The sequence below is a fragment of the Fusarium mangiferae genome (genome assembly GCF_900044065.1).
Source record: "Fusarium mangiferae strain MRC7560 genome assembly, contig: FMAN_scaffold013, whole genome shotgun sequence".
Classification (NCBI taxonomy): Eukaryota; Fungi; Ascomycota; class Sordariomycetes; order Hypocreales; family Nectriaceae; genus Fusarium; species Fusarium mangiferae.
Genome location: NW_024573933.1, coordinates 1,256,412 through 1,283,013, shown reverse-complemented (window position 1 = coordinate 1,283,013; position 26,602 = coordinate 1,256,412). Strand labels below are relative to the sequence as shown.

At 49.7% G+C, this 26,602-nt stretch overlaps 12 protein-coding genes across 12 annotated transcripts; 7 read left to right on the top strand and 5 right to left on the bottom strand.

The window, feature by feature from the left end:
- Positions 1–276: 276 nt before the first annotated feature.
- FMAN_00421 (putative 40S ribosomal protein S5) lies at positions 277–1,255 on the bottom strand (the record flags this gene model as incomplete). Its single annotated transcript, XM_041822270.1, has 3 exons — positions 277–534; positions 607–864; positions 998–1,255. 3 exons carry the CDS (start codon positions 1,253–1,255, stop codon positions 277–279), a joined length of 774 nt encoding a protein of 257 aa, XP_041687966.1.
- Positions 1,256–1,907: 652 nt separating this feature from the next.
- Positions 1,908–2,977, bottom strand: FMAN_00420 (related to thiosulfate sulfurtransferases; the record flags this gene model as incomplete). The annotated part of the gene is made up of 2 exons (XM_041822269.1): positions 1,908–1,968; positions 2,022–2,977. 2 exons carry the CDS (start codon positions 2,975–2,977, stop codon positions 1,908–1,910), a joined length of 1,017 nt encoding a protein of 338 aa, XP_041687965.1.
- A 685-nt stretch (positions 2,978–3,662) lies between these two features.
- On the top strand, positions 3,663–4,142 carry FMAN_00419 (uncharacterized protein; the record flags this gene model as incomplete). Its single annotated transcript, XM_041822266.1, has 4 exons — positions 3,663–3,804; positions 3,866–3,897; positions 3,974–4,037; positions 4,093–4,142. 4 exons carry the CDS (start codon positions 3,663–3,665, stop codon positions 4,140–4,142), a joined length of 288 nt encoding a protein of 95 aa, XP_041687964.1.
- A 926-nt stretch (positions 4,143–5,068) lies between these two features.
- Positions 5,069–6,805, top strand: FMAN_00418 (uncharacterized protein; the record flags this gene model as incomplete). The annotated part of the gene is made up of 3 exons (XM_041822265.1): positions 5,069–6,060; positions 6,112–6,401; positions 6,453–6,805. 3 exons carry the CDS (start codon positions 5,069–5,071, stop codon positions 6,803–6,805), a joined length of 1,635 nt encoding a protein of 544 aa, XP_041687963.1.
- A 591-nt stretch (positions 6,806–7,396) lies between these two features.
- Positions 7,397–9,392, top strand: FMAN_00417 (uncharacterized protein; the record flags this gene model as incomplete). Its single annotated transcript, XM_041822264.1, has 3 exons — positions 7,397–8,484; positions 8,541–8,821; positions 8,872–9,392. 3 exons carry the CDS (start codon positions 7,397–7,399, stop codon positions 9,390–9,392), a joined length of 1,890 nt encoding a protein of 629 aa, XP_041687962.1.
- A 300-nt stretch (positions 9,393–9,692) lies between these two features.
- On the bottom strand, positions 9,693–11,356 carry FMAN_00416 (uncharacterized protein; the record flags this gene model as incomplete). The annotated part of the gene is made up of 2 exons (XM_041822263.1): positions 9,693–11,208; positions 11,271–11,356. The coding sequence occupies 2 exons, from the start codon at positions 11,354–11,356 to the stop codon at positions 9,693–9,695; spliced, it is 1,602 nt and encodes a 533-aa protein (XP_041687961.1).
- Positions 11,357–12,047: 691 nt separating this feature from the next.
- Positions 12,048–13,765, top strand: FMAN_00415 (putative argininosuccinate lyase; the record flags this gene model as incomplete). Its single annotated transcript, XM_041822262.1, has 6 exons — positions 12,048–12,108; positions 12,169–12,386; positions 12,440–12,633; positions 12,690–12,740; positions 12,799–13,231; positions 13,319–13,765. The coding sequence occupies 6 exons, from the start codon at positions 12,048–12,050 to the stop codon at positions 13,763–13,765; spliced, it is 1,404 nt and encodes a 467-aa protein (XP_041687960.1).
- A 1,384-nt stretch (positions 13,766–15,149) lies between these two features.
- FMAN_00414 (putative ubiquitin-conjugating enzyme E2-C) lies at positions 15,150–15,798 on the top strand (the record flags this gene model as incomplete). The annotated part of the gene is made up of 3 exons (XM_041822261.1): positions 15,150–15,256; positions 15,310–15,642; positions 15,696–15,798. 3 exons carry the CDS (start codon positions 15,150–15,152, stop codon positions 15,796–15,798), a joined length of 543 nt encoding a protein of 180 aa, XP_041687959.1.
- Positions 15,799–16,230: 432 nt separating this feature from the next.
- On the bottom strand, positions 16,231–16,770 carry FMAN_00413 (putative ribosomal protein L31.e.A, cytosolic; the record flags this gene model as incomplete). The annotated part of the gene is made up of 3 exons (XM_041822260.1): positions 16,231–16,434; positions 16,532–16,606; positions 16,681–16,770. 3 exons carry the CDS (start codon positions 16,768–16,770, stop codon positions 16,231–16,233), a joined length of 369 nt encoding a protein of 122 aa, XP_041687958.1.
- A 707-nt stretch (positions 16,771–17,477) lies between these two features.
- FMAN_00412 (putative RAX1 Protein involved in determination of budding patterns) lies at positions 17,478–18,669 on the top strand (the record flags this gene model as incomplete). Its single annotated transcript, XM_041822259.1, has 3 exons — positions 17,478–17,659; positions 17,710–18,382; positions 18,433–18,669. 3 exons carry the CDS (start codon positions 17,478–17,480, stop codon positions 18,667–18,669), a joined length of 1,092 nt encoding a protein of 363 aa, XP_041687957.1.
- A 480-nt stretch (positions 18,670–19,149) lies between these two features.
- FMAN_00411 (uncharacterized protein) lies at positions 19,150–20,031 on the bottom strand (the record flags this gene model as incomplete). The annotated part of the gene is made up of 2 exons (XM_041822258.1): positions 19,150–19,947; positions 19,999–20,031. The coding sequence occupies 2 exons, from the start codon at positions 20,029–20,031 to the stop codon at positions 19,150–19,152; spliced, it is 831 nt and encodes a 276-aa protein (XP_041687956.1).
- A 2,423-nt stretch (positions 20,032–22,454) lies between these two features.
- Positions 22,455–26,103, top strand: FMAN_00410 (uncharacterized protein; the record flags this gene model as incomplete). The annotated part of the gene is made up of 2 exons (XM_041822257.1): positions 22,455–22,576; positions 22,725–26,103. 2 exons carry the CDS (start codon positions 22,455–22,457, stop codon positions 26,101–26,103), a joined length of 3,501 nt encoding a protein of 1,166 aa, XP_041687955.1.
- Positions 26,104–26,602: the final 499 nt, after the last annotated feature.

The following is a 26,602-nucleotide window of genomic DNA, read 5'->3' as shown; positions in this document are numbered from 1 at the left end:
AGTTAGTTTTGCACCGTTAGCTCAATCTTTCAATTTTCACCATTCTCTATCACCACACGCAGGTAAATCATGAGGGACGGGGATCGATGTTTGTTTTGCAAAAAAAAGCAATCATGAAGGATGAAATTTCTTTTTCATTCAGACCTTAAGCCATTATTTCTCATAGCCTCAGATCCGACGTGTCCTAACCGGCCAACCTATGCAATGAAACACAAGGAATCGTGACTCCGCGGCACCAGTTTCCAGCTCCCAGCATAAAACTTTCCCGCTCTAGCTCTAGTATCGCTTACCCTCCCGCAGTGTGTCGGCATACTCGTCCAGGGGGCTCTTGATGAGCTTGGTCTCCTTCCAGAGGTTGGGGGTGAGGAAGCCGTAGGTGTTGGAAACGGCCACAAAGGTAGCCTTGAGGGTGTTCTCGAGGGTCTTTGTGGAACCGGCGGAGGAGGTGTAGGCGTCCTCGACACCGGCGAGCTGGAGGAATCGCTTGACGGCGGGAGAGGCAACGAGGCCAGTACCACGGGGAGCGGGGATGAGCTATAAAAACAGTCAGTTTTTCCATGTTCTTTGTTCTTCGGGGATATTCGCTTCTCTTGTTGGTGTACGTACACGGACGGTGACGGAACCGCACTTGCCAGACTCCTTGCAGGGCAGGGAGTGAGGCTGACCAAGGTTGGTACCCCAGTAACCTCGTCGCACGGGGATAACGCTGAGCTTGGCAATGATGATAGCGGCACGGATGGCGGTAGCAACCTCCTTGGAGGTCTTGATACCGAGACCGACGTGGCCCTCGGAGTCACCAATGATGACAATGGCCTTGAATCGGGTTCGCTGACCGGCACGGGTCTGCTTCTGGACGGGCTTGATCTGTATTTTGTGAATGACGAGTTAGCAAGCCGATTTCCCCTTCCAAAGATTGCGTGTTGTTTATTCGAGCTGGTGTTTTCGCTTCGTTCTAGGGCTTCTTGGTGTGATAGATTCAGGGAACTGTGTTTCGCACCTTCATGACCTCATCCTTGAGCTTGGGCAGGAAGTTGTCGACAATCTGGTACTCCTTGATGGGCAGAGAGTGAAGGTAGATCTCCTCCATGCTGTTGATCTTGCCGGCCTTGACCAATCGACCGAGCTTGGTGACGGGCTGCCACTCCTTCTCCTCGTTCTTGCCGCGACCACGACCACGGCCACGTCCACGTCCTCGGCCGCGATCACCGCCTCGGGATCCGAAACCACCGCCGCGAGAAGCTCCACGATCAGCCATTGTGAAGGATTTTTGTTGTTTTGCGCTGGAGGGGGTGGGAGGCAAGATGTGGTCTGCGCAAGAGCAAGATGCTGCTGTTGGTGTTGGCGATACTGGAACTTTTTGGCCCGGGTCAGGTGGGGTGGATAACGCACATAATTTTTGGTCGTTCACGTTAGCGAGCCCTAACTGGAATTGGTGCCTTAATTGTTAGGCAGTGGTTGATGTGAGAGTACCTATGTAGTGGGGGTGGATTTCACCTTGACCCTCACCGAAAATGGGATGGTTCAATTCTCGGTGTAACAAGCCACCCCGCCCATCATGAGTGATCGGCGACACAAACATCCCGGTCCGATACTGTCAATTTAAGACTCAGACTCAGACTCAATATTGACAATTTCATCAGTCAATTGCTTCACACGTATACACACTCATATATATACTGAAAAACAATGCAAAAGTGTGGGGATGCTAGAGGACAAACATAACCCATTTTTCTCGTCCTTCAACGGACGCCTGAACCAGACACTGAACTAAACCACGGAGGGGAATTGGGAATCCATGTTCTTCTTCTCTTCGTACACACCTGTTCACCACAGGCCATCATTAATGAGGGTATCGCAGCTCGACTACTCGGCATTCTGCCGTCTTTAAGACCAGACACCAAGTCACATTACTCCTTCGTTGTCTTGACAATCAAGTTTTCTGAAGGTTGCACCCGTTGAGCCCACTCACTGTTACATATTAGCATAATTCATATCATGGCCTTTTCAAAGGAGGCACTTACGTCCAACTGCCATCGTAGACCCTCCTGGACTCAGGGGAACCAACGCCAGCCTCCTCAAGGGCAGTATCAATAACACAGGCAGTCACACCAGTACCACAACTTGAGATGATAGGTTTTTGAGGGTCGACACCCTTCTCCGCAAACAACTTCTTCAGTTGATCTTTAGGGAGGAAAGCCTTGGTTTCAGGATCCAGAACAGAGCTGAAAGGGATGTTGATAGATCCAGGAATGTGACCAGAAGAAAGACCCTCGCGGGGCTCAGGGGATTCACCAGTGAAACGTCCATGGGGTCGGGCATCGAGAATTTGGACGCCCTCAGCGCCCTCCTTGTTGTGGTCCTGTGCGACTTCCTTGACCTGCTCGAAGCTTGCAACTCGGTTCTCTTCCATCTCGGGGATCTGATAAGGATAGCACTCGATACTGTAGAGTTCTCCCGACTCGGTAGGCAGGCCCTGATCCACCCACAGCTTGAAGTTGTTTAGTACGTGAACCTTGTCATGGCCGAAAACCTTCATGGTCCAACCCACACGGGGTGCGCTGAAAATACCAAGCTCCTTGCTGTCGTACACCACCACAATGTCCTCTTTTCGGATACCCAGCTCGCTCATGGCAGCAGCGAAGCCCTTGGGGTTGGGAAGCATGTGAGGATAGGGACTGCGCTTGTCAATGACCTTATCTAGGTCAAAGAAACGGGCCTTGGGAATTCTCTGTTCGCGAAACGTTTGGATACCAGATCGGCCATCGTTGGGGAGAAACCATGATGCGCAGAGAGGAATTACTCGAGGATCGGTGCTGATCGGCGACGGAGGGTTCTTCTTGAGGGCTTCGTGAAGCTCTTTCGGGGTGACGAGATAGGATGAGAAGTTTCGGCGGGTGAGCAGGGAAGGTCGGAAAACCTTGGAGCCCCATTGAGGAATCCCAGCTCTTGTTGAGCGGCAGATTGAGATAGACGCCATCGTAAAGATGTTGTGTTTCGGATAGGAAGAGGTGGTGGGAGTTTGTCGGACTCAGTGACTTGACGTAGGGCAAGTTTCTGAGCGATTGATAAGAGTCAGAGCCAAACGAAATGCAAATTCGTAGGCCAGACACTGTAGGAAAAGACAGTCAGCAAAAGGCTTAACTGTCAGTCTACGTCCTCATTCGTCGGCGGGATAGTACCGCAAAGAATTGTCTGGTATGCTTGACGTGAGGCGAGTGAGGGTGATGACGAGAGGTTAACGACCAATCGAGTCAACTTTGAATGGATGATACCTTTCGCGCAAGTGCGGGCGAGGTTGGCGAAATCGTGAGGAGCTTGGACCACCTCCATCAGTTATTTCCAATGGCGGGCGATGACGGAGCCAGAGGGGTTTCTATAGCGGGCTACAGCTTGTTCAGTGGGTGGCCCTCAGCGGATGAGGTCACTGAAGCGCCAAACGGACAGGCGCCCACCCACCACTACAGCCCAATCCACTTGGTTGGAGTCTTGGACCTCTCACCTTGTCAACCTGAGCTCATGTGCCTCCCCCACGTCGACGTTAGTGCTTCAAACCTTGACCCTTCTTCACTCAGAGGTTGCACGGCCACTCTGAGTCTCGATCCTGGCCCCAGAAATCCTCATCTCTACAATATCGATCCCGTGACTTTCTTCCTCAAAACATCATGAAGGTCACCATCAAGAAGTGGAATACGGTCGCTACTTGGCGCTGGGATATACCTGAAGACGATGTTTGTGGTATCTGCCAGGTCCACTTTGACGGGACGTGTCCGACATGTAAATACCCAGGCGACGATTGCAGCCTGTGTAAGTAAACATCAGACCATCTTGAGAAAGATAGACTCTACTAACGCAAGATGAACTTCAGTGTCGGGGAAGTGCGGTCACAACTTTCACATGGTTCGAGTTCACCTTATCTCTCTATCTTTGTTATCGTGAATATTTACGTGCTGACTGTGACGGTGTTTGTGTTTAGCACTGCATATTGGAATGGATCAAACAGGATTCATCGAGAGGGCAATGCCCCATGTGTCGTCAACGTACAGCCCCCAACCCTTTCACTTTCAACCAAATCAGGCTGACGTTTGTTTTCAGGCTTCGAGTGGAATGAACAACTGAAAGAACCAGTCACGCAGGCCGAGTAAGGATGCTCGTACATGTTGTTATGCAAGGCGTCGGGCGTTTTTCAGGGCATACATACAAATTGGCGTCAAGCATACCTAAAATGGACTTGGGTAAATCGATTCAGCCGCTGACTGGTTGGTTTATTGGCACACTTTTGTGAGTTGTGCTGTTACATGCAAGTTGGTGAGCCATGCACAACTCAGCTGCTAGTGTGAGGGAGCCCACAGCCTCAATCAAGCTGACTGTGCCATGCCATCAGTCAAGCCTTGATAGTCTGGCCCTTCCCATGACAGCCCCAAGACAGTCTCTCAACTCTGTTGACCGTCCTTGTTGTCTCTTTGAGAGTTCTTTGAGAAGATCTTGTCTCTTTTAGCGGATTATCACCATTATCTGAGCTTCGCTGAACTCTCTTTTTGATCGATTGTCCAATTGTCTCTGAAGCCAGGGGTTTATAACCTCTGTACTCACTACAAACTCGCTGCCTTTGTCTTGGAAGGATTCAAAAGCCAAGACTGACGAGCCGCTCTCAACCCCTTGTGGCTCAAGACTTATCTTGGAAGTAAGGGACTTTGGGGGCTGTTCAGTTGCACTTTCAGAGGGGTCCCGTTGCCTTGCTGCCCTCTCAGCTCCTGGTTCGCAACCAACCACAGGCAAATGCGCAGCTGCGCAAAGGCCTCCAGATTTAAATACGAGCTTATTCCCCCAGGATCTTATTTTCGCCTCTCTTCATTCCCGGCTCCTTAAACGAGATCTTATTTCCATTTAACCTGAAACCTAGTTCAGAAGATATATATACAACACTTATATATACCTTATCGTAACTAGTATCCCTTGGCTAGCGCCATACAACAATATAAATCAGTTTATCCAACAAGAAGCTACCGCCTATAAATAAGCTTCGCCTCAGATCAACAAAGGCGATTTCCTGTACCAACACATCGTCTCAATGTACTCGTACCCTACACCTTTACCCGAATTCACTGCCCAATCTCAATCTCAGGATGGTACACATAATAGACCAGTGGCCAATTATCCCTGGGCAGTGCAAGGAGGTCTCAGCGCTATCAACACCAATGTCCGTCCACAATATGGGTTCTCGGAGTCGCCTTTACCTATGAGTTCCTCAACCAATGGTTACCCAAGCTACGACATGGCTCTTCTCAGCCAACCCACTTTCAGTCCTCATCCAAGCTTCTTATCAGCTGGTGAATGGCCAAACCCCAGGGCTCAGCAGGGCTCATCGTCACAAACCCTCGTCCCAGCGACTAAGACCGAAGCCTTTAAAGTCCTGATCAGACGATTTGGGTGGCTGTGGTTGCTGCTCAAGGTCAGATCAAAACTTCGAGGCTCGGGTCGAAGACATCAACGTCGACACAGTGCTTCAGATTACACATCACGGACAAATGGCCACCACAATGGCCACTATACGGCATCGTCAATGAGTATGTCCCTTGCAGATGATGCAACGTTGGGCAACTTAGTCACTGGGGACGAGGCGGATCACTTCAACCCCATTGATCCCACAAATCATGTGTGGTTTGGCGCTCTGGGAATATTCAATGGAAACCCACTGTTGTCGGTGCCAGCGGATGTGCCACGACAAGCCACAGTTCTCTTTGAAGAGGATGTACCGGATCCGATTCCGGGACAAGGACCCATTGAGTGTCTAGAAGAGACAGTTCCACCAATCAACTTGATGAATCAGCCTCAACAAGAGATTATCGTGTCTGGCGTGTCAAAAAAGCGAGCTTTTGACTGTGTTGAGCTCGATGATTCGTCAACAGACGAAGCTGACGGGACGTCTGTGGACAAGAAACGATCCAAGACGACGTCTACGGCACCACGATTTGCCTGCCCCTTTTATAAGAATGACCCAGAACGCTATGCAAACTCAAGAAGTTGCTGCGGGCCTGGGTGGGAGACAGTCCATCGAGTCAAGTAAGTGGTATTCACCCTAAAGCATCCAGGAGTCGACTGACATATCTCCAGGGAACACATCTTCCGCAGTCATACACTCCCAGAATATGAGTGTCAGCGCTGCTTTCAGTGTTTCAAGACCGAGTTGAAGCTCTCTAGGCATTTAAGAGCCTCTGCACCTTGCGAAGTCCAGAGTCGCAACACCCAGGAGCATGAAGGCATCAACGCAAGCCAGTCCAAGGCACTGCACGCAAGAGCCAGAAAATGCGACCCTGCAGCAGATCTCAAAGAGGTCGAGGAACAGAGATGGAATGATGTGTACAAGATCATCTTTCCTGGAGGAGGCCTGGTGCCTACACCGTGTTAGTGTCCAACCACATACACTGCAAGAACTGATTGCTAACAATGCCCAGACTATGATCGCTTACAGAAGAGCAACAATGATGACTTTGACACGAACCTCATGTCTGATTTTGAGCAGCGCCTTCGAGGCAATGTCGGCGAGATGAAGAACTTGCAACCTACATTGGCACCTCTGGTGGTCCAGCTAGCTTGCAATACACTCATGGAGAGTATGCAGTCCTGTCGTCAGAAACCAAAAGACGGTGGCAGTCAAGGCTCAAGCTCTATTGTGTCTCCGACACAAGAATTCCAGTCATTTCTTGATGGGGGGCTTCAAATGACGGGCATCAACGAGAACTTTTTGCGGCGCCTAGACAGCCAGTTCTTTGTGCAGGCGTTGCGGGACTCTGGTTTAGATCTGTGACTTACAGGCTTTTCGAGCCTATGAAGACGATGAAAAGGAGGATTTGAGATACCAATTTGATTTATGTATTGAGCCTTTGTATTGCCATGTGGGTCATGATATGATCACCGACGGAATAAGATAGACGGAGGGGGATAGACTTGGCATTTGAATTCTAAAATATCATTTCATCCTAGTTGAACTGTCAACGAGACTGGTTGTAGTGAAGGTGTACAATTTGCTTGTGTTTGCCCCTAGTTTATCGCTGCCGAATCAGATGGCTATACTCGATATTGTGTGAGAGTAAAGCCGTTCTCATAACAAGCAATGGGCTTATTTTCAACCCATCCGACTGGCTGACGAGGACGCTTGCCTTGTTGTGCCTTTGCTCATGTATGGTTCGCCCGCCATTGGGCACCTGCGCAATTGCGAATTAACTACTAAGTCATATAAGGCACACTACCCCAAAGTTGTCCAGCAATTTACTGAGAACCTACTTCTTGAATACTTGTGAGGAACTAGTTAACCCGATTAAAACCCACCCAGTCCCATCTTTCTTTATATCTCCAAACACCAGGCACACTGCTATTTTGGCTCATCTCTACACGCAGCATGTCTGACTCGAGACATAACGACCAGCGGGCTGCTCTGAAGCCTTTAACAGAGCAGCAGAACCGCATCATAGCAATGCTCTTGGAGAAAGCTACATTCGAGGTTGGACGGCGTCAAGGCTCGAAGCTTACTGGCATCTCTAAGCAAGGAGACAATGTCTCCCACCTTATGCCACCAAACACCAGCAGCTTGGCTAGTTTGTTGACTCCTTCCTTTGGGATGGCCATTCCTCCCATGAAGAACAAGATTTCGACAACTACGTATCCTAAGATACCAAGTATAGAGGCGTCGAAATTGGACGACGACAAACCAATGTGCAGAACAGAAAGCTCGGGTACCTCATGGTCGACTGGTGGTATTTCGATAGACAGCGGATGCTTCTGTTCAGCTGGAAGTACGACTGAGAGCTGCACTCATGCTCCATTGGAAGATGCCTTCAGGGGCTTCCCTATTCCTCTAAAGTCGCAAGACTTTGATTTTACAGAATCCATTCCCTGGAACGCGGAATTGACTGAGGCTTTCGAGGAATATCAAAATCTCGACCTATCTCAGTTTCCCTATATTCTTGCTCAAGGGCCAGATCCTAAGTCCCAGTCCGCTCTCCCGGTTTCCACAGATCCTTCGGACTGTGGCTATAGTCGAGAAACTTCGGAGGATAGTGTCGAGACGTACTGCAGTAGCGACCAAGCCTCTTCATCGTCTGCAGTCGCAGAGAGAAGAAAGCATCAACTGGTGGCTCAATTAATGGCGAGACTCCAGGAGTGGCTTGAGGTGGCACTCAAAAGACACGGGGTTCAGAACGGCCAGTCTACTTCGAGTGGTAGCCCTACACCAGTGATCACAGCAACCGGTCGTAGTGGAGAGTCATCAAACAGCCAAAACAAAAGAAAGCATCAGGGAAGTGACTCTGATGATGAGTTTGGTGAGGATGATGAGACACCAGATCGGGCCCAGAAGAAGCGGAAAGGCAGCATTGATATCGAAACCAGATATGTTTGTCCTTTCTTCAAGCATAATCGCGAGAGGTATAAAACATCACACTGGAAAAGTTGTTGCTGGCCGGGCTGGACCTCTGTTCATCGGGTCAAGTAAGTCAAACTTACCTGGGTACTGAATTGAAGAAAATATCTAACGGGATATCCAGAGAGCATATATATCGGCGACATAGGCTTCCCAGGTTCCGATGCAATAGATGCAGGCAAGACCTCAAATCAGCTTTCAACCTCAACGAACATCAGCGAGCGGACACCATCTGCCAGAGACAAATTGAAGAGCCTGAGGAAGAAGGAATCAACGAAGAGCAAGAGAGACTACTCCGCATCAGAAAGAGGAAGAGTGGGAAAGCTCGACAAGTTACTGAAGAAGAGAAATGGGTTGAGACGTACAAGATTCTCTTCCCTGACGATGATCCTGTCCCCTCTCCATGTAAGTCCATGCCCCTGGATCCATAAAGTCACAGCCTAACATGGTCTCAGATCCGGAACTCTGCCCTTTGCAAATTGAGCAACCCGAGCAAGACATCGAGCAGGCTGGAGCGAATTTACTGGACAACTTTGAGGACTACGCACGACGTGAGTTCTCAGTACGTATGCGGCCTCGCATTGAGAATTTAGTCGATGGACTTATGGAGCAAACCTTCACTTCTCAAACGATCACCGATATCGCTACTAATGTCCTTCAAGATATTATGGAATCTTTTCGTAAGGGCAAGAGAAAACCGGAAATTGGGGGGTATTCCCTCTCAAGGAGACGCAGGTCGCCCTCGAGAAGTCCAGACCCTCAACCAGCTGAAAGCTCTCATCAAGTACCTCGAGAAATCCATAATTTTGAAACTGAGCCATATCCAAACTTGGAGTTTGATCTGGATGAGATTCTAAACTCATTAGATGCTAATCAGTATTTGGAACTTGGACGTTGGGGAATAGAAGATGAAGGCATGAAAACATTCAATCATTTCGGGCTTCAGGTTGAGCAGTATAGCAAGGCAAATGCCTAAGAAAGAGGAACTATCGGGATCCTGTTTGTATCTTAGGGGATGCCAGAAAATCTTAGGATAGATACACCAGGTGGAACAAAACACTCACGTTGACATAAATTTAGCAAAGACTTAGTAGACCTTAGACTATGTATTTTTGATACCTTACCTCAAGGTCGGGACTTTTCTTGCTGCCTGAGGGTATCTCAAGTTCTCGCATTATGTATGTGACTGTGTCTGATCATGAACTTTATGTTCCTACTGTCAAATCCTGACATCTATGAATGCGTCTTGTTCTAACTTTACAAGACAGTCCCTCTCTTAAGCCTCAGGGACGTATACACCATCCTTACACAAAACAACCACCTTCTTGAAGAATCGTCGCCATTCAAGAGGATCACCCTTGACCTTGACGAAGCGAATGTCGAGGACCTCCGTTCCGTCTGGCAGAGGCTGACGATCCACTTGAATCTCGCCATGCAAACTTTGTTGACGACCGTCGAGTGCTTTGACCTTTATCTTAGCGACAGGGTTGCCATGTGGATTAGGCGAGATATTCGTTGTGGGGACATTCAGATGGTGGAGAGCATCGTTAATCATCTGGATGATGTGGGCCGGAGGCACAGCCGAGAAGAAGCGAGTAAGTGACTCAGGGGGACAAATGTCGCGGAAACGGCGAGCTTGCTGGGTGAGGGTCATAGAAGGACCAGGAGTCTGAGAGAATTGAGACATAGACGGCTCGTCGGCGAGTGTATCGAGCATTGCTCGGCTCACATCGTGAGTATGTGGGAGTGATGAGGCTGGCGAGGCCATAGAGCGAAGTGGAGGACGCTCCCAATCCCAGTCCTTATCAGCGATTGGTGTCTCTGGCTGGGTAGAGGAGAATTTCCCGACGTTCAGGCCAGTATCTATGTCCATATTGTCGCTCGACGAAGGCTGTGATGTTGGGTGGTGGTTGAAGTCGATGCGGAGATTCTCCAGCATCTGTGTCGCCAAGTTGATGGGATCTGTGACTCGACCATCCGAGTTGAGGAGGGCATTGTGTCTTGTGTACCAAGGGTGTTGGCGCACTTGAGTAAAGTTGAAGCGTTTTGATGAATCAATGCTCATCATCCCTCGTAGTAGAGATAGTGCTTCTGCTGGGACTCTCCCCCACAGAGCATCCGTGCTGCGACCAGATGTTCTTACATATTCCTGAAACTCCCAGCTGCCTTGTGAAGGCTCATCCCATGGTGTGTTGCCGACGAGAAGAACGAATAGAATAACACCGCAAGACCAAACATCGACCAGATCTGGTGAGTACTTGGCAGCGTTGGGTAGCTTCTTGTCTGCTGCACGCCCACAAGCAAGGATTTCAGGGGCGATATAAGGTGGGCTACCACATAGTGTTGAGCTCAACTTTCGCTGACCTTTGTACTCAAACATTGTGGCCATACCAAAGTCCGCGAGTTTTAAAGATCCATCCTGAGAGAGGAGAATATTCTCAGGCTTGAGATCACGATGTGCCACGCCCTTGGAGTGCATGAAGCTCACGCCGCTGATGAGCTGAACGAAGTAAACTTGGGCAATATCCTCGCGGACACCAACATCAGCTTCAATCTTGTCGAAAAGATCACCACCTTCTGCGTACTCCATGGCAATCCATCGCCAAATATCATCTTCTCCTGAAGCGAACCACTCGATAATGTTGGGATGCTGGCCGATATGTGAATGCAGCGAGACCTCCATGGCCAACTGCTTAGTAGAAATGCGACCATGTTTAACAGCATAACCCTTGTGGATGAGCTTTACAGCAAAAATTGGCGTTGGGGCATCTATGGGAATTGCTTTCTTGATGCTGTGTTGAGGTCAGCAGTGAACATCTCGGTTATCGTGAGTGAAACATGGGGTAAAACTGACGAGGCATATGCTCCTCGACCCACGGTCTTGGAGACGATTCGGAAGGGAAGATCCGTTGGTAGGGGGTCTAATTGTGACTGATTCATTGGTTTGTGTTAGTTAGGAAGAGTCTAGGTAATGAAGTCATACAAGATCGAGCTCGATTCACAGCAGATTGAGTAACTGTGACTACCTAGGTAGGTACTCCGTAGTCTGCAACGAAACGGCCAGCGGCCCGATCTGGTTAGTCAGCACCACTGCTCTTGATCACTGAGCATCACCTTTGATCACCTCGATGTCGCCTCTCCCTCTAACAGGCTGTATGCTAACCTATTACCTTTTACCTATACAAATTTAAATTTACACTATAGCTTCTTAACTTCATACAGGTTTAGGATTCAGTTGGACGCGACCAGGGGCGAGGCGCAGGCAGTTTGGTCAGTGACGGGGAGTTTGGCGTATTTGTTTCTTTCTTTCAACACTTGATTAATGTTCTGCTTTTACCGTCAGCGATTCTTGCCTCCAACCAATTGATTGCGCCCGATGAGAGTCTGACTCACGACAACAGACACAAGCTCAATCAACCCAGGCATTCGTTAAAGTTCTCAGTGTGACTCTTATTTCGCAGGGTAACCTTCATTGGGTCCCAAGCTCTTGTCCGATGCCGCATACGCGATAACTTTTAGCCGGTATCGGCTGCCCCTCGACAATTTTCTCGACATTTAACAACAACCCCCGCCCTTGACCTCGATAACGAAAGCAACGAACGGAATTAACACCACTCGCAAAGACCTCATCATGGCAGAGAACAAGGCAGACGCTCCAGCAGCTAACATGCTCTGGGGAGGCCGGTTCACAGGTTCGAATGCCCCGGAAAGCAAGCTTCGAATAGCTATATACTGACTACACGGTGTTGCAGGTGCAATTGATCCTCTCATGTATAAGTATAATGCCTCCATCAACTACGATAAGGCTCTCTATAAGGAGGACATCCTCGGATCGATCGCTTTTGCCCGGGCCAACTCGAAGGCTGGCATTATTAGCGAGGACGACTTCCAGGCGATTGAGCGTGGTTTGCTCCAAGTGATGGAGGAATGGAAGCAGGGAACTTTCGCCATCATGCCGAACGACGAAGATGTGAGACGCCACTCGATTCTACTCGACATTCAGAAGCTAACATAATGGGCCAGATCCACACCGCAAATGAACGTCGCCTAGGGGAGGTCATCGGCAAGGACATCGCGGGTAGGCTGCACACGGGGCGCAGCCGCAATGAGCAAGTTGTCTGCGATATGCGCATGTGGCTACGCGATCGAATCCGCGAGATCGACGCCCAACTTGTCGCATTTATCAAGGTCATTATCGCCCGCGCCGAGTCTGAGATGTAAGTCCAGCCCCACCTCTGGCCAGAATCGCCGCCTTACTGACTGACAACCGCAGCGACTACATCATGCCAGGATACACCCATCTCCAGCGCGCCCAACCTATCAGGTATATCAGCACGCCCTTCCATTTCGCTCTCAAATACTCATATTATTTCTTAATTTAGGTGGGCCCAATGGCTGATGGCACATACCGCTTCGTTCAAGCAAGATCTCGAGCGACTCCGCCAAGTTTTCGAAAGGGTCAACCTCAGTCCACTTGGCTGCGGCGCTCTGGCCGGCAACCCCTTTGGAATTGATCGAGACTCAATAGCTCAGGAGCTTGGTTTCAGCGGAATCACCTTGAACTCTATGAACACGAGCGCTGAAAGGGATTTTATTCTCGACTTCCTAATCTTCACAAGCGTGTTCACCAACCACATCAGCAGGTGGGCTGAGGACCTTATTCTTTACTCATCCTCTGAATTCTCTTTCCTCCGACTGGCCGACGCATACAGTACGGGTAGTTCTTTAATGCCAAACAAACATAACCCCGATAGTTGCGAGCTTTTGCGCGGCAAGTCAGGGCGTTCTTTCGGTCAACTGGCTGGGTTGATGATGGTGAGTCTTGATAACCATTTCAGGCGATTGCCCCGCCTTTGCGACCAAGAGCGTATGGAGAGCAGCTACTAACTATTCACTTGGCAGACTATGAAAGGCCTGCCATATTGCTATAATAAGGATGCCCAGGAGGGATGGGAACCTATGCTTGATGCAGTTGAGACTGTGTCTGATAGTCTTGGCATAGCTAACGGTGTCATCTCTACACTAAAGGTGCGACCTGAGCGGATGCAGGCTGCTCTAGATAAAACGATGCTAGCTACTGATGTCGCGGAGTGGCTGGTACGAAATGGATGCCCGTTCAGAGAAGCTCACCATATCTCTGGACGTGTTGTTGCGCTGTCTGAAAACTCTGGGGTTTCAATGGACAAGCTGACACTGGAGCAACTGCAAGCTATTGATCCGCGGTTTACAGCGGGCATTGCGGAGGCATTCGAGTACGAGTCGAGTGTCGAGGCGAAATCGTCTAAAGGCGGTACTAGTCGGTCAGCTGTGCTGGAGCAGATCCAGGTTATTAAGGCTATGTTAGATTAGGTGTCTGATACCCTGGCGCAAGATGCGTCCGGAGTAAGGGAATCTGGCACAGACATCACGAATGACATGATTCATGCTGTGGAAGCAAAAAGAGAAACACCACGTTGTCAGAGGAACTGCAACAGGAGAAACGCCGGCCCGGCCGGACGAAGAAGTAGTCTTCGTCTTCGATGAATAAATGAAAAAGTCTTCGATGCAGCTTCCTATGAAAATGAGCTATGGAAAGACGGCAGTCAACACGCCGATATGCTGCTAACATGAAGCTAATTGCAACAAGTATCGCCCTGGCAAGCATCGTAATAGGAATCACAGCCACGAAACAGACATAACCCACCGACCGCAAGGGATACGGAGTCGTAGAGCTTAAGAGGCTCTCCGCTTTGGTATCCCTTCTGCCGCGACCCATGCGTACCGAAGCGCAAGAGAGTTCTGTCGTGCTCAGACTTGATCACCTCTGCTCAGAGTAAAGCAGCGACAGCTCAGACTTGTCACCGAAAGTGAATCGGGAAGCTAAGATCTGTCGGGGGAAACTCTAGAGGTATGACCGTAGATCATTCACAATCTCCTTGATACTGACGATCTGTCACTGGAGAAAAGCTTGGTAGACGCTATTGATAGGGGCTAAATAAGGAATGTCCGGCTTACCATTGTGTAAAGGTAGGTAGGTGAATTTATGATGGTATCTGGATTGTGTTGCTACTAGTCATATTCTTGTTCAACAACAACCAATCGTTCAGTGGAGGAATATCGTCCTGATACTTCAAGTCCAGAAGTTGTACGCGTTGGTCCGCGTCTATTCAAATCACCGCGTAAAGTGTTTTTTTTTTTTGTTGCTGTGAGACCCCGATCCAGGTCCCCTAAAGATAGCGTCACTTTGCGCCCTGTGCATCCTTTCACAGCACAAACATGCCCTACAGTTTCAGCACTGCTGCCTTGTATTGAATACCATTGGCTGTGGTGTTTCATTCACCTGGACCCTAGTCGCGCTGGTTGCTGCGGTAAACAGTTGGAGCCCTTTGTTCAGGCTTGAGTTGAGAAATCATTGCCCTTCCATTTATTCAGTTCTGTCGTAATCCAAAACAATATATTGCACATCGTCTCACTTTTAAAGACAACTTAGAACCCGGGCTTTCTCTCTATTCGTTTTCACCCCTTCCCGTGTACGCCACAGCCAAACGTCTTTTGGTCTCCCTCAATCGCCCTTGCATTCGTCCACCTTCACCTCTTTCCAATTGCGGAATTGTTGACTGTACATAAACAATTCCCTACCGCTCCCTCCAAGCAACCTATAATAGCATCTACTCTTCTGTTGCTTTCTTGGCTGTCAGCATCTCTTCATACTCAGTTTTACTCGAGGAAACAACATCAGCATCGACATCTCACAATGGACTACAACATGGAGGATAGCCAGAACTCAGCTCCCGGCAGTGTCCAGGCCGCCAAGCTTAACTCTGGTCACAAGGGCCCTGACTCTCAAAGCACGACCAAGAGGTGAATACTCGTCCCGAGACATTATAGTCGCTACGGATGCTGACTCTGGACAGACTGCAGACCGAGCTGATGCAACTCATGACGTCGCCCGCTCCCGGCGTCTCTGCCTTCCCCGGCGCGGATGGAAACCTCCTCGCTTGGACTGCCACCATCGAGGGTCCCGACGATACCCCCTACGCCGGGTTGACCTTCAAGCTCAGCTTTGCATTCCCCTCCAACTACCCTTACGCCGCTCCTACGGTGCTATTCAAGACACCCATCTATCATCCTAATGTCGACTTCTCCGGCCGCATCTGCTTGGACATTCTCAAGGACAAGTGGACTGCTGCTTACAACATCCAAACTGTTCTGCTGAGCCTTCAAAGCTTGCTTGGCGAGCCCAACAAGTACGTACACAGTTTCGAGATTGACCATAACCTTTTCACTAACAAATTCTCAGTGCTTCACCCCTCAACGGTGAGGCTGCCGAGCTGTGGGACAAGGATACCGAGGAGTTCCAGAAGAAGGTCCTGGCACGCCACAGGGATGTTGAGGACGAATAACTAGGTTTTACTAGGGGTTGGTGCTTTGATAATTGTATAAAGGAACAGGAGTACCAGGTGTACGGAATTTGGTTTGATGACTTGGTAGGTTACAGGATTGCATGGCATTTCCACAGCTGGTTTAACAGCGAAGGGAGGGGATTTTGATAGGGTCAGAAACATGTACACCATTGTCGATAGCAGACCCTCTAATCGACGACTCATAACATTCGCATCATCACGTCAGAACGTAAATGATTATTTTCGCCCTCATAAAAAAAGCCTTGTCCATAGACCACTTCACGCCGAGGCACCGATTGTCGTTTGTGTTGACTTCAAGCTTTGATCACATTTTTTCCCTCTGTGTATATTCAGCGTCAAAAGCCAGAATGCCGAATGCAACTCCAAATGCCATGCCACCATAGAACCTGTCCCAAGAGAAACTTTTTATATTTATTCCTCAACAACGACTGTGGCAAGACCCTTGGGGTTCTTGACGTTCACAGCCTGGACGTAGCTGTACAGCTTCTCCTTGGCACCCTCCTCGTCGTTTCGTCGTCGGGAAATTCGCACTCGGAGTCGGTAGTCAACACCCTTGATACCCTGCTCCCAGACCTTCTTGTTCAACTGGGGGTCGATGCGGACATCAGAGGTACCCTATCGTGAAGGTTAGCACGTGTGGTTCATTTTGACAACTTTGCCCTCTGCAATTGCTTCGCATTCGACATCAGGCTCATGGGATGGATAGTCGTACCATGGACTTGGTGGCAAAGGCCTTGATCTCCTTGATAGCACGGGGAGCCCTCTTCTTGAAGGTGACACCATGGAGCTTTTGCTCGTTAGCATTTAACCCATACACTTGAAGCTCCGGTTCTCGAGCTATTATTTGGCGAAGCAACGTACTCGCTTGTGCATGTGGATGGTGTACTCGCGGGCGACGACATCCGCGATGGCGGAGCGCTGAGTCTTGCCGGAGGGCTTCTTGGACGACATGGCTGGAAATATGAGGGTTAGTCCTTCGGTCGACGAAGTTGATAAAAGAATGAGTCGCTCGTGCTCGTAGTCTCTTGAGAGAAAAAGGACTTCGAGGGAGGAGAGGAGGGAATATTGGTCGTACCTGCGGCTCGTCTCTTCGAGATTGGTCGTTAGGAAGGTGTGATGAAGTAGCTGGAGTAATTGCCAAAAATCTTTGTGCGTAGCCCTCGAAATCGGCAGGCACTCTGTGGGCCTGGCGAACCAATTAGAGCGCAGCCCTGATGGCCCACCATGCTCTCACGTGATAGCGGTCGATTCACAGTTCGGACAAACAGCTAACCCCAGATGGGCTAGAGGCGTCGTATGGTCCACGTTTAGCCTCCAGTGGTGTTTACCGCGAAGCAAGCATTGCATCCAATCTTGGCCGTTGCTGCATAACGATTCCATCATTCCAGCTTGGGGCAATTGATTTCAAGGCACCGCAAATATCGCCATCCTTTGCGCATAAGCGTCTCATTTCTCTCATTCGGAGACTGCTTCGCTTAGGAGAGTGCGCGGTTGCTTCGACAAGACTTAGCGGCCTGTCGTCGGTCGTAATCAGGGGAACTTCGCGTACCCGGGCCCTTCCATAAAGCTTCCCGGCAGTTGCTCCGCGCGCCAGAAACGCCTCTTTCATTTTAACATTCACTCTCACCTTATCGACAAGTATAATACGTTCGCCCGACATGGCCGAACACGAACCTGTTACCACGATGGCATCGCCGTCGCCTCAGCCTGACATGACGAGAAACCGACTGCCTACGCTCTTTGAGGTCTTGAGTCGTCGCACTCTCCCTCCCGTCGACCTTTTCTCGTTCTATATCTACATGCGCGATCAGCAACGCTCGGTGGATTATCTCGACTTCTGGTAGGTTCATGCGGGATTGGCTTTCCAGAGAGCTTAGCTGACATAGCCAGGCTCGATGTTGCCCAGCACATGTCGCTCTGCCGACATTATGTTCGCGAACTTCGACGATCCGTCCTTATTGGCACTCCCGAAGCACAATCAAAACGATCTTCAGCTATCCTCGAGAATATTGGCGAGTTGGAACCTAGAACGGCAGGTCCGTCCATGTATGCGACTGAGAAGGAGAAGAACCAAGATGCGCAAATGTCTGCATTCCTTAGAGAGGACCAAAGTCACGATTCACCTCAGAGTGCCTCTGCGCCTGTTAGACCCAGCCCTCAGTTCAGCAACTCTCACGAAGTCACTACCGAATCCAACTCGCCCGCTCATACCGTTGCGCGACAGGACATCCGAGCCTCAGCTGAGAAAATTCTCTACACTTTCCTCCTTCCTGGAGCCGAGCGAGAAATCACCCTCCCAGGTTCTATTACCGCAGAGGTCACTACTGCCATCGAAGAGTATGGCCGCGACGATCCCGAGGTATTTGATGTTGCCAAGGACTATGTCTTCCAGGCTATGGAGCGTGATGCTTTCCCAGGCTTCCTTCGAATGAAGGCTCTGGGCAACCTTATCCCACCTACTCTCATCATGCGACTTATCCTCGGTCTTATTGCCATGTTTGCCGCCCTCTGGGCTGCGTTTGTTCTCATTTTCCTTGACTACTCTCGTGCAACCAGATGCTGGGTAAGTGCCTCATTCAAGGGAGCTCTCGAAAACTCACTGACTCTAAATAGCTCATCCTTCCATTCACCGTCGGTGTCTATTTCCTTGCGTCTTACCAATACTCTCTGGACCCTATCATGGCCCTAGTTGGTTACAGCGAGTACACCCCCTTCAACTTCTCTCGCATTCGTGAACCCTACGTTCGCAAGCTCATCGCCAAGCGTGCTATCATGGTCCTCGCAGTGACTGTTCTCATTGATGCTGCACTCTGTGTTCTCTTCATTCTTGTTCCGGGAAAGCGTCTCTAAGCAACTATTCTTTTCACATTCAACCGCGGTCACTAATGCCGGCCATTACTGGCCTTTCAAATTCCCATTAAAAGAAAAAGCCATCTCCGCGAGAATCTCTTTGGACATCATATCAATACTCACGACTGTAATGATCAGGGGCCTTCATTAAGCGACAATACTATCCCAGTCTCTCGATTGAGCTCGGGCGTTGTTTTCTTGAGGCTGGCGTACGGAAATCTACTGTTTATCAACCAGGTCTTCTTTATAATTTAGCTATTCCCGGTCTGGAACATGATCTTGAGTCATTTCCGGCCATGCGTTTTTCCTTCTTATTTGTGACCTTGACAGGTCATTAGAATTAGTACAAGTCTCAGGGCGGCATTCTGTACCGATGTAGGGCTAATAAAAGGCGCCGTATCGTCTATTATGTCATGGTTCTTCGTGATACATGTTGCGAGCTTGACTTTTGGTTCTCCTGACTCAAAAGGGATACTGTCTTCAAAGCTTGCGCTTATTTGCTCGTTTCTTCTCCTCTTCGGCCTCGTCGACATCCATACTGTCGTTGTCTACCAAATTACCTGTATCCATGACTGATCGCTTGTTAAACCCCCGTCTACCCAGGTCCCGTGTCATGTTTGGCAGATCGTACTTGCGTGGTCCCATTCCCTCTTGTTGTTCGTTGATTAACTGCTGTAACTTCTCGTCCGCCAGGCGCTGCTCACGCTGTCGAGCTGCGGCGGTTGTTCGGATCTCCTTGATCTGAAGATCAAGGCCTTCGAGGGTGGTGGTGCAGCGGTCAGACCATTTCTTCAGTGCAGCGGCCATGTCAGGTATCGCTCCAGGGGCGAGATCACGTAGAGGCGCAACACTGGTGACCTGCACGACTGCACGAGCTGGGTCAAGTGTGGCGTGAAGTAGACCAGCGTAAACCGCGGAAATCACCAAGGCCTCTACCTCACGTGCTCCAGGTAGATCCAGAGCTTCCTGTAGCGCGGCATAGGAGAGGTTCTGTCGATCTCGGACCAGTGATAGAAGCGATAGCTGCCGTAGCTTAGTTGCCTGTACTTCGGCAAGCGCTGGTAGGCCTTCTGTCGTTTTGTATGACGAGTATGTCCCATAGGAGAAGATCTGGAGAAGTTTGAGATGCGAAGCGAACTCTGAGTCGGCGAGGTTTTGGATGGCGCGTGTTTGTAAGAGATCACTGAAGAGGAATGTGTTTGGTGCTGATGTAGCTCTGGTGACGAGATCGGCAGCTGCGCGAGGAGATGTAGCTGATTTGGAGAGAGCGATGAATGGCTATTGCAGTTGTCAGTCTGTTTACATCTCATTTTTCCCAGTTATGCATACCTCCAGCGCGTTAAGAGCCTTCGTCTGCTCCATGATGTGTTGTGGTTGAGGCTACAGCCTCGGGCGGTAGACGACGGATATCAAGTACGTCACAGCACGGAGAGAAGCGGAAAGTAGTGACTGTAGTGAAAGTCCGTAATTTCCTGCGCTCTATTATACCCTCCGGTCGGGGCTCGGACCCAGGAAATACTCTACGTTGATAGTCGCAGCTTGTGCAAGTGATATGTCGATGAGTTCAAGATGGAGCATCGGAGCTTAGTTCAAGGTGAGGCTGGAGCGCTAGGCAGGCAGCGTATGGTGGGCGCGGGGCTCATGGGATGTGGGGTCGAATTACTTGTAAGCGTGGGGTCTTCTAATGTGAAGCCGACTACCCTGTACTAATATGTCCGTGATAGAATAATGGTTTTCAATCTCGACTTGGAGTTCTCTGGCTTGTCGCCTTATACTTCATTTCTCATGTTGCATGAGCCACTGAAGGAACAGTCTTGGCTTTTGATGTCGGAGCTCGACACTGCCAGTTATGTTCATACCATGGCTTGTGTATATCTGGATTATGTGTAAAATGCGATACCCAACTCATTCACCTCTGTGCCAACGCAAACCACAACCAGAAGATGCTTCCTTAAAAGACAGCTAGATGGTACTCGATGTCACCATTCGAGTATGTCAATGGCTGTGCAAATCATGTACAAACTCAATTCAACCCGTCTATCGCCAAGGAAACTGACAAGAAGCCACAACATATACGATAACTTAGCCACTGGTGGACTTGCCTATGCTGTCTTGGGAACTTATTGAGTTCAGCTACGAGTGACAACGAGTCTAGCGTTCGTACTGCTGATGGGCTGCAAGGCAGAGGCATGCTGACCGCATTGGCAGCTGTCGCCTTGCACGCGACACATCGACATTGACTGCCGGAACGTGGAACACCCGTCTCAAAGACCTCACAATTGGACTCTATTGCGTCTTACATATAGTAAGACATTACTACTTCCAAATACATACGTTGATTGGTGATGGTCGACTAGAGGTTGACGGCAGAGTTGCGATCGACAATGACAGGAAATTGAAGATTCAACTCCTGTTCAGTTCCAAGCCAAGCTGAAGTCTTCCTAAAGAGAGGTCGGTGCGTCTAGTTCCGATAGTTCATGAAGGGTAAAAGCTGGTTGGACAGTCTCGGTGCTGCATGGTTGCAACTTGAATGATCGACACTTGCGCCTTTCAGGACAAGAGATGGCGCCATAAAAGGCCAGCTGAAGGTGAGCCATTGCAGAGCTCTAGTCACCCTGTGACTGAGAAATAAAAGGAGAGATAAGAATAGGTACCTAGTGATGAGGTATAAACATCAGCGGCCTTCGCCTTGTGGCTATGGTTGCACCGATCTCACCGATCTCACTCTTTCACAACCATTCACAGACTTCTTTGAACTGTCTGAGCATCTGTCACTGCTCACTAACAGATTGCGGCCAATCGACCAGGTTTTTCTTTAACAGCGGAGTCCCCTTGTCTCAGGTCTCAGCATTTCCCGGCCCCAAGCTCCCTATTCATCTCCATTGTTCAAAGAGACCCTGGGCCTCGTTTGGGAATTTCTGAGTCTCTAGTGAAACATCCCTGCAAGCAAGAAATCTGGTGCTCCAGCAGTCGCATCTTTGTATTAAATCCACCAACGAGAGGTATCAAACCGTCTTGGATATCAGCGGAAACAGACCCCAAACTGGAACTTGACCGTAACAGTCGCTGAGCCAAGACTCGTCCCGGATGTGATGGTTTTTGGGCCTCTCGCCTCGCGAACTGTTTTGTTGGTGTTTCCTTGCTAATAGCAGTGAGTGTTTCCCCTGAATCGTAGTTAAAACGCCGAGACGCCGTCCTTTGGAGTCTTGCTCATGTCATGTCCTTTCGTTCTTGGCCTGGTGTCTTCTTCTTATTCTTCTTTTCTCGTACCCAAGTGGTCGTTCATTTTGTTCTCTTTCTTTCGTCTGACTAACGCCAAAAATAGCCGACATACGTATACACATACATCAGCAATTGAAGCCGGTCTTCGTGGTCTTAGTGGCTCATTTGTTAAAGCTGTGACCTTCCAGTCCAGGCTTGATACAGTACTGATCTTGGCCTCCGATTTCCTTGTTTGTCCAACACTGCAACTCTTCTTCTTTATCTGTTTTCTCTCTTTCTGCCGAGCTGCTGCTCGATTTATTGTTTGCATCGAATCTCCACCAAATTGAAATTGAAATGGTCGTGGCTGGACGATTGAACTAGAACCCGTTCATTCCATTATTAGCAACCAACCACCAAACGAGTCTAACCGCGAGAGTGAGACCCAAGACCACAAGTGCCGTTCATCCCGCTTTCCGCCGCCATCTGGCAATCAATCTTCAACTCCATAATCTCTTGGCTTCTGAGGATCGCAACATATTCACGATCCTCGAGTCGAGGCTCACGAGCCACAAGCCGTCGCGATGGCTCCCGCCTACATCCAAGTCCCTACCAAGGACACAAATAATGTCGCGCTCTCCGTTCCGAGGAGTCCCGGCGCCGGCGCCCATCTTGCTACAACGACACTTCGAGTGGACGGCATGACGTGAGTTTGATCACAGTTCTATTCTTTTCCTCAACTTCCGCCGGTCATCCCGGGACCCAGTTATGGAGTTTCGTTCGGCTTTTGCGGCCCTCTGCCAAGTTCATGCGACCTGTTCGGGAATATATCACTGACCCCGTTTCCTCTATAGATGCGGCGCATGTACTTCTGCTGTTGAAGCTGGCTTCAAGGGCGTTGATGGTGTTGGAAACATTTCAGTCAGTCTGGTTATGGAGCGCGCAGTCATCATGCACAACCCTCAAGTTATCTCCGCCGACCAAGTCAAAGATATTATCGAAGACCGAGGCTTCGATGCTGAAGTCCTCTCGACCGACCTCCCCAGCCCTGTCGCCAGACGCTTTACACACAACGAAGACGACAATGACTTTATTACGACAACCATCGCCGTCGAGGGCATGACCTGTGGAGCCTGCACTTCTGCCGTTGAAGGTGGCTTCAAAGATGTTCCCGGTGTCAAGAGCTTCAGCATCTCATTGCTCTCCGAGAGAGCTGTTATCGAACACGATCCCGACCTTCTCACTGCCGAACAAATCGCCGAAATCATCGAAGACCGCGGCTTTGATGCTACGATTGTCGACTCGGGCAAAGTGGTGGCTGACAAATCTGGCAAGGATTCTGACAACGCCGGCAACATTGCCATCACGACAGTAGCGATCGAGGGCATGACATGCGGTGCTTGCACATCAGCTGTTGAGGGTGGATTCAAGGACGTAGAAGGCGTCCTCAAATTCAATATCAGTCTTCTCGCGGAAAGAGCCGTTATTACACATGATGTTACCAAACTCTCGCCGGAGCAAATAGCGGAAATAATCGACGACCGTGGCTTCGACGCGGAAGTTATTTCTTCACAACCAACCAATGATCATCATAGCGGGTCATCGTCCACGGCACAGTTCAAAGTTTATGGTGTTCCCGATGCGGCTGCAGCAGAAGCTTTGGAGGCTGAGCTGACAGCCATGCACGGCGTCGATTCAGTTTCGGTAAGCCTTGCTTCATCACGCCTCACCGTCACTCACCAACCTGGTGTTATTGGTCTTCGGGCCATCGTGGAAGCTGTCGAAGCTAAGGGATACAACGCCATTGTGGCCGACACCCAAGACAACAATGCACAGCTCGAGTCACTCGCAAAGACACGAGAGATCAATGAGTGGAGGACGGCTTTCCGAACCTCCTTAGCCTTTGCTATCCCGGTCTTTATTCTGAACATGATCTTGCCTATGTGTGCGCCAGCTCTTGATCTTGGCAGGTTTGAGTTGATTCCCGGTCTCTATCTTGGAGACATTATCTGTTTAGTCCTTACGATACCAGTCCAATTCGGCATTGGAAAGCGTTTTTATATTTCAGCATGGAAGTCAGTCAAGCACCGCTCACCGACAATGGATGTTCTTGTTATCCTCGGAACATCTTGTGCCTTCTTCTTCAGCATTTTGACAATGACCGTCTCTCTGCTTTTGCCTCCTCATACCAGGCCGAGCACCATTTTTGACACCAGCACTATGCTCATCACATTCATCACATTAAGTCGTTACCTAGAGAATAGCGCCAAGGGTCAGACATCCAAGGCTCTTTCTCGGCTCATGTCTTTGGCACCTTCTATGGCTACAATCTACGTAGACCCCATTGCTGCTGAGAAGGCTGCTGAGGCTTGGGGCAAGGACCCAACTACTCCCAAAACCCCGGGAGTTGGTGGTTCGGCCCACGAGGAGCGATCTGTTCCTACTGAGCTTCTCCAGCTTGGTGATGTCGTCATTCTGCGACCCGGCGATAAGGTGCCTGCCGATGGTGTCCTTGTCCGAGGAGAGACCTTCGTAGATGAGAGCATGGTGACAGGTGAAGCGATGCCCGTTCAGAAGCGAACAGGCGATCACGTCATTGGCGGATCCGTCAATGGTGATGGTCGTGTTGACTTTCGAGTCACTCGTGCTGGTCGTGACACTCAGCTCAGCCAAATCGTCAAGCTGGTTCAAGATGCTCAGACCAATCGGGCACCCATCCAGCGACTCGCCGATACTATTGCAGGGTATTTCATTCCTGCTATCCTCATTCTTGGCTTGAGCACGTTTCTTTGCTGGATGGTTCTTAGCCATGTGCTTACAAACCCACCTAAAATCTTTTTGCAGGACTCCAGCGGTGGTAAGATCATGGTATGCGTCAAGCTCTGCATTTCTGTCATCGTTTTCGCATGCCCTTGTGCCCTTGGTCTAGCTACACCTACTGCCGTCATGGTTGGTACTGGCGTTGGTGCTGAGAACGGCATTTTGATCAAAGGTGGCGCTGCTCTCGAGAGATGTACCAAGGTTACACATATTGTCCTCGATAAGACTGGTACCATCACCTATGGCAAGATGAGCGTTGTCGAATCTGTTCTCGAGTCTGAGTGGCATGATAACGAATGGCGACGTCGACTTTGGTGGGCTATTGTTGGCCTTGCTGAGATGGGCAGTGAACATCCCGTTGGTAAGGCCATCCTCGCAGGAGCTCGACACGAGCTTGATATTGAGGTCGATGGCGTTCTTGAAGGAAGTGTCGGCGAGTTCAAGGTCACTGTTGGCAAGGGTATTAATGCTCTGGTTGAACCTGCGTCAGCTGTTGACCGTAACCGCTATCGGGCGCTGGTCGGTAACGTTGCCTACCTGCAGGAGAACGGCATTGAGGTCCCCGAGGATGTCATCGAGGTATCAGAGCAACTCGACTCTAGCGCAACCAAGGCTTCTAGCAAGGGACCTGCCACTGGTACCACTCACATTTTCGTGGCTATCGATGGTAAATACAGCGGCCACCTCTCTTTGGCTGACTCTATTAAGGATGGTGCAGCTGCTGCCATCTCGGCCCTTCACAAACTGGGTGTTAAGACAGCTATTGTTACTGGTGACCAGCGATCTACTGCCCTCAGTGTTGCTGCGGCTGTCGGCATCGCTCCCGAGAATGTTTATGCCGGCATGAGTCCCGACCAGAAGCAAGAGATTATCAAGCAAATCCAAGAACAAGGCGAGGTCGTAGCCATGGTTGGTGACGGCATTAACGATTCACCTGCACTTGCAACTGCTGATATCGGTATCGCTATGGCTAGCGGTACAGACGTTGCCATGGAAGCCGCCGATATCGTTCTCATGCGCCCAACCGATTTGATGGTTATCCCTGCGGCGATGGACCTCACTCGGTACATTTTCCGTCGCATCAAGTTGAACCTTGCCTGGGCGTGCATGTACAACATTATCGGTCTGCCAATTGCCATGGGCTTCTTCCTGCCCATTGGTTTCCACATGCACCCCATGATGGCTGGTTTTGCTATGGCGTGCAGTAGCGTCAGTGTCGTCGTGAGCAGCCTGTTCCTCAAGTTCTGGAAGCGTCCCCGATGGATGGATGAGGCTGCCGCTGAGCAGCGTGGTGGTCTTCGCTGGAAGAGTGGAAGAGGTATTGTAGGCTGGGTGCGAGAGACCCTGGGTAGGAGAAGAGCTAAGAAAGAGGAGGGTTATGTGCCTTTGGAAAATCTTGAGACGGAAGCGTAAGAATTTTTGTTTTGTTAAGCGATGGAGTCATGATGCTTGGTATATGTGTCGTCTTGAAAGTTACCTGATATATCGAGATATCCTAGAACGAAAATAAGAGCATATGGACGTACAAATTAATTTTTTCCTTATACACTTCGCTCTTGCTGGCCGTTTTATCTTATATAAACATCAAGAATGCTCTTTATCGGCCCTTGAATGTTAGAAGTGTCATGATATATGAGATGTCTCTTTGTTTGTCGCGTGTTGGTCGTATGTTCGCATGTCCCGTAGATGCCGTAAATGTTTTGTATGTGAGCTTGGAGCACACCTGATAACGCCACTTTCTGCCTTTCCAACACGGTAATGGAGGAATTGATGAATACCAATGAATGACCAAGAGCTTAAACATCAAGATAAAATGGAAGACAGTTTAGTTGTTCGTGATTGGGCAACTTGCCGTTGGAGACTTGACCGGATCCGGAGAATCTCCCTTGAATAGAGCCAACGGTTACTAAAG